Here is a 14,217-nt window from a genome sequence, read left to right as displayed (position 1 = left end):
TAATTCCAAAGATTTACTTAATTAAAAGCATTTCTCACACAGCATTTAAGCCCGTAAAGATGGTAAGTACATTATCAGTGGCAATCCTAAAATGCCACAAAATGAGTAATATATTATACACACACATTTCCTTTTGTAATAATTAATTTTATTTGATAATAAAAATTGCACAAAAATCAACCACATTGGGCAAAAAAAATTATTCTGTCACACATCACTCCCAGGAAAATACCAGTCTTCTCCACCTTACCCCAAGCCCCCCAATCTGGAAGAATGCATATAATAATCTCAGAGATTGTATTTCAGAGGAATGCAGAAATAGCAATTACTAATGCTTTTCTACTTGATGGAACTGATCAACAAACAAGTCAACTTCTGCAACAAACTAGTCAAGGTCTTTCATCAAGTAAAATGCTCAGTAATTCTCAAAGACCATCAGAGAGATCTGCTATGCAGCATGTTGTGGAAACTGAACTAGGTCAGTTTTTCCCCATAGGAAACCATCTTTTGTCCAGTTTGCAAAATGGAGCTGTCACGTTAGATGCTTACACGTCTGACATCTTTGGCTGTTCCATTCAATTCCAAATTATCAGGAAGCCACCAAATCCCTCTCTCCATTTCAGAGACCACAGGTTGTCCCACTGATACCAATCAATAAACTGATTGCACATAGTGATTTCTTGCGACATAACAGGGGGGAAAACATAATGAAAGCTTATTTGACATATGTGAACAGTGCAAAGATATGGGCCATCGTACTGTAGATGCACTCTAATCTTTCTATATCTTCCCTTACTACAAACCTCTAAATACCTAGCTAGAGGCGCTGACTTCAGTGCATACATACATACATACTTTAAATATACTTACAATAATTTTCAGTGCAGTAACAATTACAGAGATCCTTGCCCTGTGACAAACTTGCTCCAGTTGCAGTTAGAATCTGAACACATTCAATAGCTTTTCTCAACAGGCAGCTATATTCTACGATCAGATACCATCTCACTTGTTGCTATTCTATGCTTCTTTGAGGTGAAATCACAATACCAAACTGGCATCAATTTCACTCCTACTGAAGAAAGAGAAGGAAGACAGAATTATAGTCTTTCCATGAAAATTTCAGCCACTGCCACACAATGCTCTTTCTTTCTAACTCAGTCACTCCTCGCCTAAGATTGAGCCACCTCACTGTGCTTTAAACTTTTAGGTATTATCATAACTATAACATCCTGAAATTGTATTATGGAAAACATGACACTTTCTATGCCAAGCCACAAACATATTGTTCCCGCACAATATTCATTGCTTGCGCAGTCCAACAATTCTTGTCCACCAGTTTCCATATACAAAGAGATGGGAAGGAAAGAAGGAAGGATCTGACAAAAGTAGCAAGGAGGTCTTTTTGGAAGTAAGTTCCCTGACTACTCTTCAGAGCTTGGATTGCCCTGAAAAATCAAATACTTTTATGAATAACTAGTGCAATAAGTAATTTGCTCTATTATGCTGCAGCTGGTTTTGAATGCTGCTTCTGTACATTACAGTTCTTGTGAGATCTTTCTAAATATTTACAAGAAAGTAATATTACAGGTATGTACAGGTTAGTAAAATATAAAGAACTCTTAACTCTGTCACAATTTTGTTTTGTAAATACAATATATAAAAAGTAAAATACATTTTGAACAGAACCTGCTCCTTATCAGAGTTTCTATAATAAACTACCCCCAAAATCAAGCATGTAATTACTTCTCCACCTGATGGCTTCAAATAGGCATCAGGAATGAGGTTCAAAGGAAATGAGTTCGTAACACTCATGCTTATCCAATAAACTGTAATAGAGGCTTGAGTGGTCTTATTACTGTACTTCGTTGCTTGTGGTCAGCTACTAGAGAGGCAACTAGGAGTCCAGCTCCAGATTCTCTTGATTCTCGTTGGTTTGTAGCTTGAGCTGCTGCTCATAGTAGAGGCTTTTGGCATAATTAATTTCTTGCGAGATCCTAAGTGCGAGACTCTCTGACTTGACGTGGACCTGAAAGAAACATCAACAATGAATCTACTAAGTTTCTTCTTTGAACTAAGACAAACACGTGATGTTAGTAATTAATATAGGGATGAAGCCAATGAGGAATCAGACAATTCCTATCATATAATGAAATTTGGAGGAGGCCATTTAGTCTATGCCAGCTCCCACAGGACCAACTCATTTACCCCCTTTCCTTTTACCTTTCCAACTTATTCTCTCTCCCTCACATGCCTGTACTTTTGTCATTAACTTAATTTATACCAGTCAACTAACTACCACTGATTGAAGCAAAGTTCTAATAAACATCTATTATTTTGTTAACTAAAAAAATGTGTGGGTGAAAGCATGCCAGAAGACTCTAAACATATATCATTGGGATCCATAAAAATATCAAGAGAATCCAAAGCTACAACAAAGTTTATCAGCATTATTCTCAGATCTCATTTATACCGAAAGATTTTCTTCAAACGTAGAATTTAGCATTCAATGAAACTATATCACTGACCTTTCCAAATTTTTAACTGCCAAAACAAATCAGTGATTAATAAATGTCTGTGCAGAGAAAATTCAATTGTTCTTTGTGGTTGGAGCGTCAAGGCTAAAGGGCTACAGTTAGAACAGCTCTGATCATGATGATGCAAAAGTATTACCAAATATACCTCCAACGATCATGGTGCTTTCTTATATTTGTTCCATAAATGATGGGATAGTTTGACCAATATTCTTGTGTGAACCTAAACACTGAACCCTGAGGAATGTCATAGGTGAGTCATGTAAGAGTTAGTGACTGCACTGCCCATTTGCTGACTTAGTAGCTAAGCACAGATGAGGGAACTAAATCTGGAATTTGGTCTCATGGCTTAATTACACATGCTGGGAACAAGCAGTTCCATACTCACCATTGGCTTATGATGTGATGGCCCAGGTATGGCCACACCACTGCTTGAACTCTCAGCCTTTTTTGTCAGTTGTAAATATGCCCTTCCATGGTCCTTTGTGATAAGGCAATGGTAGAGGTCATCATATCTGACTTCCAGGAAAATGGCATCTCTATCAACATATTCACCGTGCTTCAGAAAATACACAGCCTTTGAGGAGATGAGAACACAATAACTGTCGATCTGTTCCACTGCAATGAAACTAGAAAAGAGAAGGTAACATAGCACTTAGCTAGATCCACTCCATGTAACATTTGATTATGTGCCAACAACACTGAAATAACAGATCAGCTCCAGTTTAAACGAAATACAGAGAAAATACCATTTATTAGTCACTAGGTAAAATCCCCACCAAAAAGTTTACAGAGACACTGTGACTACAGAACAATTTCTTGCTTTGCACAACACTGTCTCTGGATTATCGTAGAAGAAATTTGTTCCTTAATCGATTGTACACTCTCATCAAGTACCATGACTCTAATTACAATGGGTAAACAGTCACAGATCAACATTTATTTTCCTGTGTTCCTTGTGAATACCACCGTATACTTGTATGAAGCCAACTCTGACATACCAACAGAAAGATTCAGGAATTTCATAGGGACTCAGTCTAACCCACATCCACCATAAAGGGAATATAAACAGGGCCATCACTGGGGTAAGTATAACAGACAAGCACTGCTGCTGCTACAGTGGCAGAAATGTCTGCTGGATGAAATATAACACTAAGCCTGTTTAGGATACTGCTAGATGTTATGGTGCTGTTTGAAGATAATAAATAATTATCTTGTTCTGATTAATTATTTCTCCTTCAATGAGCAACACAAAAAGCAGATTAACAATTAATAACCTTACTGATGATTGTAAACTGTGGCTAAAGAGAAATTAGTCACCTTGGTCTACATGCTGTAATAAGAGATAACTCCAGGGCACAGGGAGAGCAAGAAGGTTACACACAGAGGACCAGTGGGTAAGACTGGGCGAGGTGGCAACAAGGGGAGGGGAAATGGGATGCTCATAAAAGGAGAGAAGAAGGGGAAAAGGGAGATAAGTGACCATTTGAGATAAAAACAATTGCCTCACCAAAATCCACTGCAACAATAACTGGCCACCTATCACCGACCGGTTGGGACAAATACTATTTTTAAATAAAAAAACACTATGGAAAGCTTTGGCTATATTTTGTTATGGAATTTGAATCTCCTTGGATCATGTTCTGCACTGATCAGATGCGACTAGTACTGGAACAAAAAAATAGGATCAGAATCACATGTATTATTACTGACATATGTTGTGAAATTTGTTTTGCAGCAGCACAACAGTGCAACACATGAAATTTGCTACGTTTAAAAATAAAGAAATAATGCAAAAGAGGAAGAATAAGGTAGTGTTCACGGACCTTTCAGAAATCTAATGGTAGAAGTAAAGAAGCTGATGCTAAGATGTTGATTGTGGGCTCCTGCATCTCTTCCCCAGTGGTAGTATTGAGAAGAGAGCATATCCCGGATGGTGAGGGTTCTTAATGGTGATGCACAGTAGATGTGATTGCCTTTGAGACAGCTAACACTGCTCTTCTTGGACAAAGGTATATGCAAAACAAAACTACAGATATTCTGGAAGTCTAAATGAAAAACATAAAGTGCTGAAATGTTAACTCTGTTTCTCTTCCCATAGATGCAGCCTGACCTGCTGAATATTTCCAGTACTTTCTGATTTTGTTATGCTACAATAGCCTTGTGCCTCTGGTCCAGGGAAGGAAATATTGGCGCCGACCTTTGCTGCTGATTCACATCCAGTGCTGGGAAGAGAGTGCGAGAGTGAGTGTAAGCGTGCTTGTGTGCACGCTAGATAAATGATTTGCAACCTCAGCCAGGAAGATTACTGTCAAGGTTTACAGATGAAGAATGGTTACTTCAGAGAGGTCCTGGAGAGCTGTGAGTTTTAGTGAAAAAAAATTAAGATTTGCAAATTAACCTCTCAGCATCAGAACTGTACATCTGGAAATTAAATGTGCATTTTCGATCTGAAATCTGCACTGGTGGTGATGCTGGGGTTTTGGGGGATGGTGTAATGACAAGTTCCAGGAAGGCTAAAGCAAATCCCTAAGGTAGTAGATGATAGTTTGAAATGAAAACCAAATCCACATGATGCAATCCTCTAGGTACTGTGGGACTGCCACTGCAAAGCAGAAAGCAATTATCCTGTGTTGGCCGGGAAATGAAACGCTGGCTAAGGTTCCCCGCATCTGGAATCGATTAGGAAGAACAGTGGCTTTGCTTTCAAAACCATATGAAGGTTGGAAGCAGCAGCAAAGTTAAAAAAAAAATCAAGCTTTGAAGTTTTAACTTCTTTACCAACAAGGATTCAAAGGCTTTGTCCTTAGTTATTACTGTATGCTCAAATAGGGTTAACAGAACAAATGCTGACGACATGACACAGAGTTTGTCAGCAAGCTTGGATAGAGGAGAAGCACAATATTTTATGACAGACAGGTACAAAAAGTCTATTTCCACGCAGACTGTGCAGGTTATCAAAATGCTGACGATAAATGGAAATAGGCATTACAGAGTGAAGACTCCAAATCATAGTATGTAGATACACTCTGGATAGTAATACTGGTCATCCATACATAATTACTAATCAAATAAATCTTAAATTGATTTCAAATACCACTGAGAGCTAAGTCAATGTATATACGGTATGTAGTGATATAATATAGAAATTTAACATGAAGAAATTTAATATCCCTTGTTAGTTGGTGCTGGTTTATCAGTTGTCAACGTGCTGCCCCAGAAGCAAAACCAGGTACTAAGATGTGGTAGGGAGGGACATGACTATAGAAATAGGTCAATTGTTAGTCCGATTAGAGTGTTGTATCCAGTAAACTATCAGGAGGGAGACAGATGGAATTGGTACCTATAGCAGAGGAATTCCTGGGCAGAGTCTCAAAGACATTTTTCAACTGTTTTAGCGTTGAAGGATAGAAAAATTAAGTGATTAGAGTGTGGTAAGAGGTTGCTGCGTGGGGATGGATGTTTTCTGGTGGATTGTGACAAGAAAATCAAGTGGATTTGGGAGTGGAGTTAGTGAAGACAGATCATGGGATAGGTAGGTGTGGAATGCTGAGAGAGCTATTGCAGGACACAGTAAATTAAGAGACCAAGGTCCTGGTCCATTACTGAGCTAAAACTCCGCAGAGAATATGTAACTTGATGTGCAACTTATACAGAAATTATATCAGTGACACAAGTATGATTCATAATGCTAAGCGTTCATATTCTTAGAAAGACCTGAAATAACCATAAATCGTTGCTTTCACATGCAGCAATGTATAACAAAAGCACTACACCATCTATTATTTTAGGCCATAGTTTATTCTTCTTGATTCAGTAAACACATGCTGTCTGGAGAACTCTGCATTTCAATATGATGTTATTACAGTGACAATCTTCACTGTGGAACTCAAGTGTTAGTGATCATTAACTATTTTTCAAAATATTTTGTCATTCAGCATTGATACTAATAACATCTCTAACCACCGCACAACCCATATCTTTGCGACACATCTTTAATATAGCACAGCACTGAGAGAACATTTCTACCATGATAGCATTGTTAGTTATTTAAAATTGTCAGAAGTGTTCACCCCACTGGGTCATATTTGACCTCAGTTTTAGCTTCGAACACAAATGTTAAAGTTATGTCCCAACTCATCCAGCTCACATTGCCAGCTATCCTCACGCTGTCTGTTGTCAGCCTGAGGTCAACCAAAACCTGTTTCTCAACCTAATCACAATTTACAACAAATCCTGTACATGCTGACCCATAGTTAAGCAATGTCCTGATGTTTAAATCTGTTGTTTTTCCAAATCACTCCATTATTATCCTCCCTATCTTCATAATCTGCTCTTGCCCTATAATCATGTGTGATATTGGCTCTAATCTGACCTCTTGCTAGTGTGAGAATGCAACTGCTCATTTGAGCTACCATTGCCTCAAGCTCTGAGATCCCATTTCTCTCAACTTCCCTTTAACTTGCTACTAGAACCTAACTCTTTGACCAACCTTTTGATCATCCATCCAAATGTGGTTTAGCCTCTTTTTCTATGAAGTGCCCCTGTGAAGAATCTTAGGCTGATTTTTTACATTAAAGGGCCTGTATAAACACTATTGCTTTTTTTGCAGGAAAGGCACAAAACTCAGGCAATAGACTCAGGTAAACAGATTAAAAAGTCATTCAAACGAGCTCTGTCCATTTTATTTGTTTAATAAGTAATTAGACATCAGAAAAAAATGTCAGATGATTCATCATGGAGTGAAATCATGCCAAAAATAACTGGAAGAGTTGCATGCACTGAAAAAACAAGTGGTTTTCTCATTTTTCCCAAACTGTAATAGACTTACAATCAAAGACTTCTAAAAAAATTCATTTCAATTGTCTTTGCACTTTAATATGTTTATAAACTGACATTTTACAGAAGGTATTCATTTTAGTAATTATTTTAGCAAATATATTTGTATTCTACAGAGAACCATTCTGTAGGAGATGACAATATATTTTTATATAAATTACACAATATCAAGATTAATCCATTCTTTCCATTCCATATGAGGATTTAGCATGAAGAACATGGTCAACAAGCACTTGGGACACAATCACATGTAATTCCAGTCCAGTATTGGAAACACATGTTTTTCCATTTCTGTTTATGGATCTAAGTCTTTGAATAACCAATAGCACTATGGAAGTACTTTTGCTAGCAGGACTGCAGCAGTTCCAAAAAAAAGCAGATCACCACCAGGTTCTATTGGGCAACTAGAGTCAGGAAATAAATGCCTTCTCTGCCAATAACAGACACAAAAAAATCTACTTTAATCCAATTTCTTGCACATATATTCCAACTGCAGTTATTACACAACACTCAGAATCAAATTATTTTCCTCCATTGTGCAGGGGCCTTGTGGTCTATTCTTGTGGCCTCAGTTGTTGAACGTAGGATTTTCTACAGGAGTACGACTCAGTCATTTAAATGACAACATTTTTTCCCAATTACTAAGACAACAGTCTCAACTTCTGGATATATACAAAGTAACAAGGAAAAGGAAAGAAAATACTTATCTAAACTGATCTCTTCATGCAATATGAAATGGTTTTGTGCAAGATTACTGTATTAATGCAATAATAGATGAATAAGTTCATGATGGGTTAAAGGCAGAAAGTGTTGTAGATACTAGGCAGACCAAGTACCCTCTGTAGTGAGAGAAACTGAGTTAAAGTATGACATTGATGAACCTTTACCAGGATGACCCAATAAAAAAAACAATTTAGTTTTAACTTGCAGAGAATTAGGGTGGGGATGATTAAGACAAAGGGAATATCTCTGATAGGGTGGGGTCAAGATTGTCATAGCGATGAAGTCTTTTACTATTCTGACAGTTTCTAATTTCTTGATTCCGGCCAGTTCTCTTTTACCCTGGATATACATTCTCTCCACACCTGCATCCCACATGTGGTAAGTGGTGGAGCAGGTTCCAGCTTAACATATGGTTAGCTCCCCTCTTTTTTCCCCAGTTGAGATGAAGGGTCTTGACCCAAAATGTTGACTATCTATTTCCTTCTATAGATGCTGCCCAACCTACTGTCTTCCTTAAGTGCTTTGTGTGGTTTGCTGGATTCCAGCATCTTGTGTCTCCAGATCATTCTAGCAATCCTGACCCCAGCATACTGCCTTTGTCCTAACCATTCTGCACCCTAATCACTATCTACAATTTACAACTTACTTTCTCCCTCTCCCAATTCTTGAAGGGTCTCAGATCTGAAACATTAATTCAATTTCTATTTTTACAGAGGATGCACGACGAGCTGAGAGTTTGCAGCATTTCCTGTTCTTTTGTTTCAAATTCCCAGCACCTGCAATTCTTTGATTTTCAAATTTATTATGGTGTCCAAGAAAAAATAACATCACTTAAGCAACAGGAAAAATGAGGATAACTTACAATTCAGCCTGAATGTTGTCAGTCACTCTGAAAAGCTGCTCCTGCCCTTCTGCTTGCTTCTCTGAGTAGTGGGGTAGTAGACCGTGGGGACCAATGCAACAACGTGGCTTTCGAATTCTCTGGTTAAGCATTCTGTTTGAAACATAAATCAAAAGATAGTTATGACATTGTTTATGGCAGCATAGACAGATCTTATCCAGTCACTGACCAAGATTGTAGTGTTCATTGAGAGTTAGCTGCTCAACAATCTGGAACATAACATGTATGTATGGATGTTCTGTATTACACAGCTTGACTTCATGTGTGGCTTTCTGCAATTCATAATGTACATAATTCTACTAAAATCCACAATTAAGAATATGGGGATTAGTCAGAGGGTACATGATTACATAGCACGCAAATGTATCTTATCCAGGAGTTATTTCTGTCCCTTTGTCAAACCCTGTCTTCTCATTATCAGTAACTCCCCTCATTCCACCACAGACAGACTCTACTGGTCTTTCTTAATATTAATGATTGACAGTCTCAGAGCAGAAAAAAAGCAATAAAATCACAGAAAACAGGGAAAAATTGCAGCACGTAATCAGTTAAGATGAGGGAATAGAATTTAAAATTTTGGGGTAAAACCCAGTGAGCAAAATGCATCAAGATACATTCTTTTATCTGTTTACCAGATGAGAGAGGTGCTGTTGCCTAACGAAGTTCTCTTATAGAAACACAGAAATCACATTTGAATTGAATACTCACAATCTACCATTGTGTTATTTATCCATTATATCATCACTTATACATGTTCAATTATTCTGAAAAGCTGCTCCTATCCTATACCCACATCTTTCATTATCACACAAAAATGCTGGTAGAACACAGCAGGCTAGGCAGCATCTATAGGGAGAAGTGATGTCGACGTTTCGGGCCGAGACCCTTCGTCAGGACTAACCGAAAGGAAAGATAGTAAGAGATTTGAAAGTAGAGGGGGGAGGGGGAAATGCAAAATGATAGGAGTAGACCGGAGGGGGTGGGATGAAGCTAAGAGCTGGAAAGGTGATTGGCAAAAGTGATACAGAGCTGGAGAAGGGAAAGGATCATGGGATGGGAGGCCTCAGGAGAAAGAAAGGGGGAGGGGAAGCACCAGAGGGAGATGGAGAACAGGCAAACAACTAAATATGTCAGGGATGGGGTAAGAAGGGGAGGAGGGGCATTAACGGAAGTTAGAGAAGTCAATGTTCATGCCATCAGGTTGGAGGCTATAAGGTGTTGTTCCTCCAACCTGAGTTTAGATTCATTTTGACAATAGAGGAGGCTAGACATATCAGAATGGGAATGGGACGTGGAATTAAAATGTGTGGCCACTGGGAGATCCTGCTTTTTCTGGCAGACCGAGCGTAGGTGTTCCACGAAACGGTTTTGTGGACCGTTTCCACGACCGTTTCGCTGAACACCTACGCTCAGTCTGCCAGAGAAAGCAGGATCTCCCAGTGGCCACACCTTTTAATTCCACGTCCCATTCCCATTCTGATATGTCTATCCATGGCCTCCACTATTGTCAAAATGAATCCAAACTCAGGTTGGAGAAACACCTTATATACTGGCTGGGTAGCCTCCAACCTGATGGCATGAACATTGACTTCTCTAACTTCCGTTAATGCCCCTCCTCCCCTTTTTACCCCATCCCTGACATATTTAGTTGTTTGCCTGTTCTCCATCTCCCTCTGGTGCTTCCCCTCCCCCCTTCTTTCTCCAGAGGCCTCCCGTCCCATGATCCTTTCCCTTATCCAGCTCTGTATCACTTTTGCCAATCACCTTTCCAGCTCTTAGCTTCATCCCACCCCCTCTGGTCTACTCCTATCATTTTGCATTTCCCCCTCCCCCCTCTACTTTCAAATCTCTTACTATCTTTCCTTTCGGTTAGTCCTGACGAAGGGTCTCGGCCCGAAACGTCGACATCGCTTCTCCCTATAGATGCTGCCTGGCCTGCTGTGTTCTGCCAGCATTTTGTGTGTTGTTTGAATTTCCAGCATCTGCAGATTTCCTCGTGTTTGCTCTTTCATTATCAAGACCTTTCCCTTAATATATTTACTACAATATTTACTGCTTGCACTTATTATTCAGAATCATATTTTTAAATATATAGCTCAATTCCCACTTTTCATTGAAATTAGGTTTCTTTTAATTGGTTGTCAAATATTCATCTACTCCTATTTTACCATTTTCATTAATGTTTATGGAAGGTCAATAAGCTGCTGTGCCTAACTTCTCTCACTGTACTACTAGTCACAAAGTGAACTATGTGGATGATTATAATGGACTTCAGGAAGAAACAGGCAAGTTGGTGGAATGACATATGAAATATAACAGAAAAAAATGCTAAGCGTTGAACTTGGTAGGAGAACCAATATAAACCAGAAATACAGAGAGATCTGGGAGTATACGAGCTTAGCTTGCAGAGAACAGCATGGTAAGTTGAGCAAATAGCCAAAGTATTGTATGGCTTTATAAAAAGGTGGCAAACAAGGTGCAAGAGCAAGAAAGAAATGGAGGCAGAAGAAACTTACTAGAATGTTTCCAAAGACTGGAGACTTTATTTTTGTGAACAGAATAGAGAAGCAGGACCTGTTCTAGCTGGAACAGAGAAGGTTGAGAGGAGCTCTGGTAGAGATATTTTAAAGTCACGAAGGGTCTAAGCAGAGCAGATAGACAGAAACTTTCACCACTGAGACATCTGTTTCCCATGTCATCTGCAAGTAGTTAAGCTCTGCGATGTCCAGCCTGGCATGCAAGTGGAGGCAGATTCAATTGTAGGGCTCACAGGGAAGCTGCGTTAAGTATGAAGATAATCTGCAGGAGTGAGGAGAGTAGGATTGGATAGAGCTGCTATATAGAGACTCAGCATACTGAATGCCCCCTTCCATGCTGCAACCTCTCTTTGATTCTGTGAACTAGAAAGAAAACAACTGCAAAAAGTCATTGACATTGAAAAAAGAGGAAGGGGACAGAGATAAATAACAGAAAAGCAGAAAAGGCAAAGGAAGTATAAAAAGGGATAAAACACCAAAATCAGAATTTAGAAAAAAGAGATGGACATAAAGCAAATAGTAACCAAGGGGAATAAATAATAAGTAAATAAAAGTTTTTAAAAAAGGAAATAAAAATTCCTTTTACAGTATAAAAGGAAATCACTCTGTTTAAAAAAATGAAATGCTTAAGGAGAAAAGACAGCTGAGTTTTTTTAAGTAATTAGTTTTATTTTTAATTCAAGTCTTTATAAGAATTTAAACTATCACCCAAAGGAAATCGGTCCTTATTTTCTTCTGAGATTTGCATTTCAATTCCCATCATCACTCTCTCTTCAATAGTTTCTCTGGAGTGGGGAACAGAATGTGGATCTCATATTAAGGGTTGTCACATTTGCTCAACCCGGCTGGATCAGAGTAGTGAGAACATCTTACTTGGGTCTGTTTTTAAACATTGCATTGGACCGTCTAGAGCTGTTCTCCTGCCAGACGTGTATGAAGTTACAAGATCATGTACAGAGGTTAATTTTGTATTTGAGGGGTTAACCTCCACATGTTGGCAGCGCTCCCTGACATCTTGGAAATTCTGAGGCTGATTTAGCTGGAACGTCAGAAGGAAAAGTGAAGTCAAACACCTCTGTTACAATTCAGAGTGAAGGGAGTTTATAGTTTTAAGTCTAACAGTCGCAGCTGTGGGCTGGAACAGGAGCAGCTGGACAGACATGTTGAAAGACTGATGAGATATAAGAACAAATGCCTTATTGATTTTCTGAAAGGCTGAGTACTGTAAAGCTTTGTATGAGAACACATGGGTCTCAGTGTAGGAGCTAGCACTTTCTAGGGTTAACAATCAAGGTGGCATATGTAAGTCTTCCATTTTTAGTTTAAAACCTACAAATGCATGCAATTCAGCATGGTAGAACTGCTTTGGGCTCTGAACCCAAGCACCCAGTCATGCATCAAATTCAGTATCAGCCAGTTGGGTGCCTGAACTCTTAATATCAGACGTGACCTTTGGTCATAAGGAATGATTCATTAGAGACAATGCTATATAAATAATAGCATATCTTTTCAGATAAAAATGCAGAGGTATCACTGGTTATAGAATATAAACACAAAAAGGACACAAACACCATCAAATCCATGCAATTCCGGAGCCTGTATCCTTTAACTTGTTCACTCATAAGATACAGGCATCACTGACTGTATTGTCCATACCAGGATGTGTTGATAAGTGGATAATGACTCATCTTCCAGCAGCGTGGCTGGTTCAGAGAATAGCCAAGAACCCTCCACTTTATTGGTTTGGAGTTACACAGACATCAGACTGAGTTAAGGGCGGCAGACTTCTTTTCCTAAAGGCATTAGTGACCCAATTGAAATTTTAATGAGAATTTCATGGTTTCCTAGTCACTATCAGTGAAGCCAGCTTTTTATTAAAAAAGGAAATCCAGAGCAACACACACAAGATGCTGGAGGAACTCAGCTAGTCAGGCAGCATCTATGGAAATGAATAAACAGTCGACGTCTTGGGCTGAGACTCTTCTTCAAGACTGAAAAGGAAGGGGAAATACACCAGAACAAAAAGGTGGAGGAAGGGGAAGGGGGATAGCTGGAAGGTGATAGGTGAAACCAGGTGGGTAGGAAAGGTAAACGGGTGGAGAAGGAGGAATCTGATAGGACAGGAGAATGGATCATAGGAGAAAGGGAAGGAAGGGACATGGGGGAAGGTGAGAAGAGGTAAAAGGTCAGAGTGGGGAATGGAGGAAGGATATATATTTAAATTGAAAGGAGAAATTGATATTCATACCATCAGGTTGGAGGCTACCCAGATGGAATATAAGGTATTGTTCCTCCACCCTGAGGGTGGCCTCATTCTGGCACAACAGGATGCCATGGACCGGCATGTCAGAATGGGAATAGGAACTGGATTGGAATTAAAATGTTTGGCCACTAGGAACTTTTGCTTTTGGCAGATGGAGTGCAGGTGCTCAACAAAGTGGTCCTCCAATTTACAACAGGTCTCACCAATGTAGAGGAAGCCACACTGGGAGCACCGGACACTATAGACAACCCTAACAGGTTCTCAGGTGAAGTGTTGCCTCATCTGGAAGGACTGTTTGGGGCCCTCCATGGAGGTGAGGGAGGTGGTGTATGGGCAGGTGTAGCACTTAGGCCGCTTGCAGGGATAAGTGCTGGGAGAGAAATTAACGGGGAGGCAGCGATCCCTGCAGAAAGCTAGAGGGGT

General features: G+C 39.4%; 1 protein-coding gene across 3 annotated transcripts in view; it reads right to left on the bottom strand.

Annotated features, from left to right (window-relative positions):
* Positions 1 to 126: 126 nt before the first annotated feature.
* vps13d (vacuolar protein sorting 13 homolog D) overlaps positions 127 to 14,217 on the bottom strand; it is a 288,043-nt gene continuing 273,952 nt past the window's right edge. For all 3 annotated transcript variants that reach the window (XM_073031774.1, XM_073031775.1, XM_073031776.1), the window contains 3 exons: positions 8,956 to 9,087; positions 2,920 to 3,160; positions 127 to 2,026 (listed from right to left, as the gene is read on the bottom strand). In XM_073031774.1, the coding sequence (XP_072887875.1) occupies positions 1,895 to 2,026; positions 2,920 to 3,160; positions 8,956 to 9,087 (505 nt within the window). In that variant the 3' untranslated portion in view covers positions 127 to 1,894. The remainder of the gene's footprint in view (positions 2,027 to 2,919; positions 3,161 to 8,955; positions 9,088 to 14,217) is intronic.

Source organism: Hemitrygon akajei, chromosome 29 (assembly GCF_048418815.1).
Source record: "Hemitrygon akajei chromosome 29, sHemAka1.3, whole genome shotgun sequence".
Taxonomy (NCBI): Eukaryota; Metazoa; Chordata; class Chondrichthyes; order Myliobatiformes; family Dasyatidae; genus Hemitrygon; species Hemitrygon akajei.
This window is presented reverse-complemented; position numbering and strand designations above follow the sequence as displayed.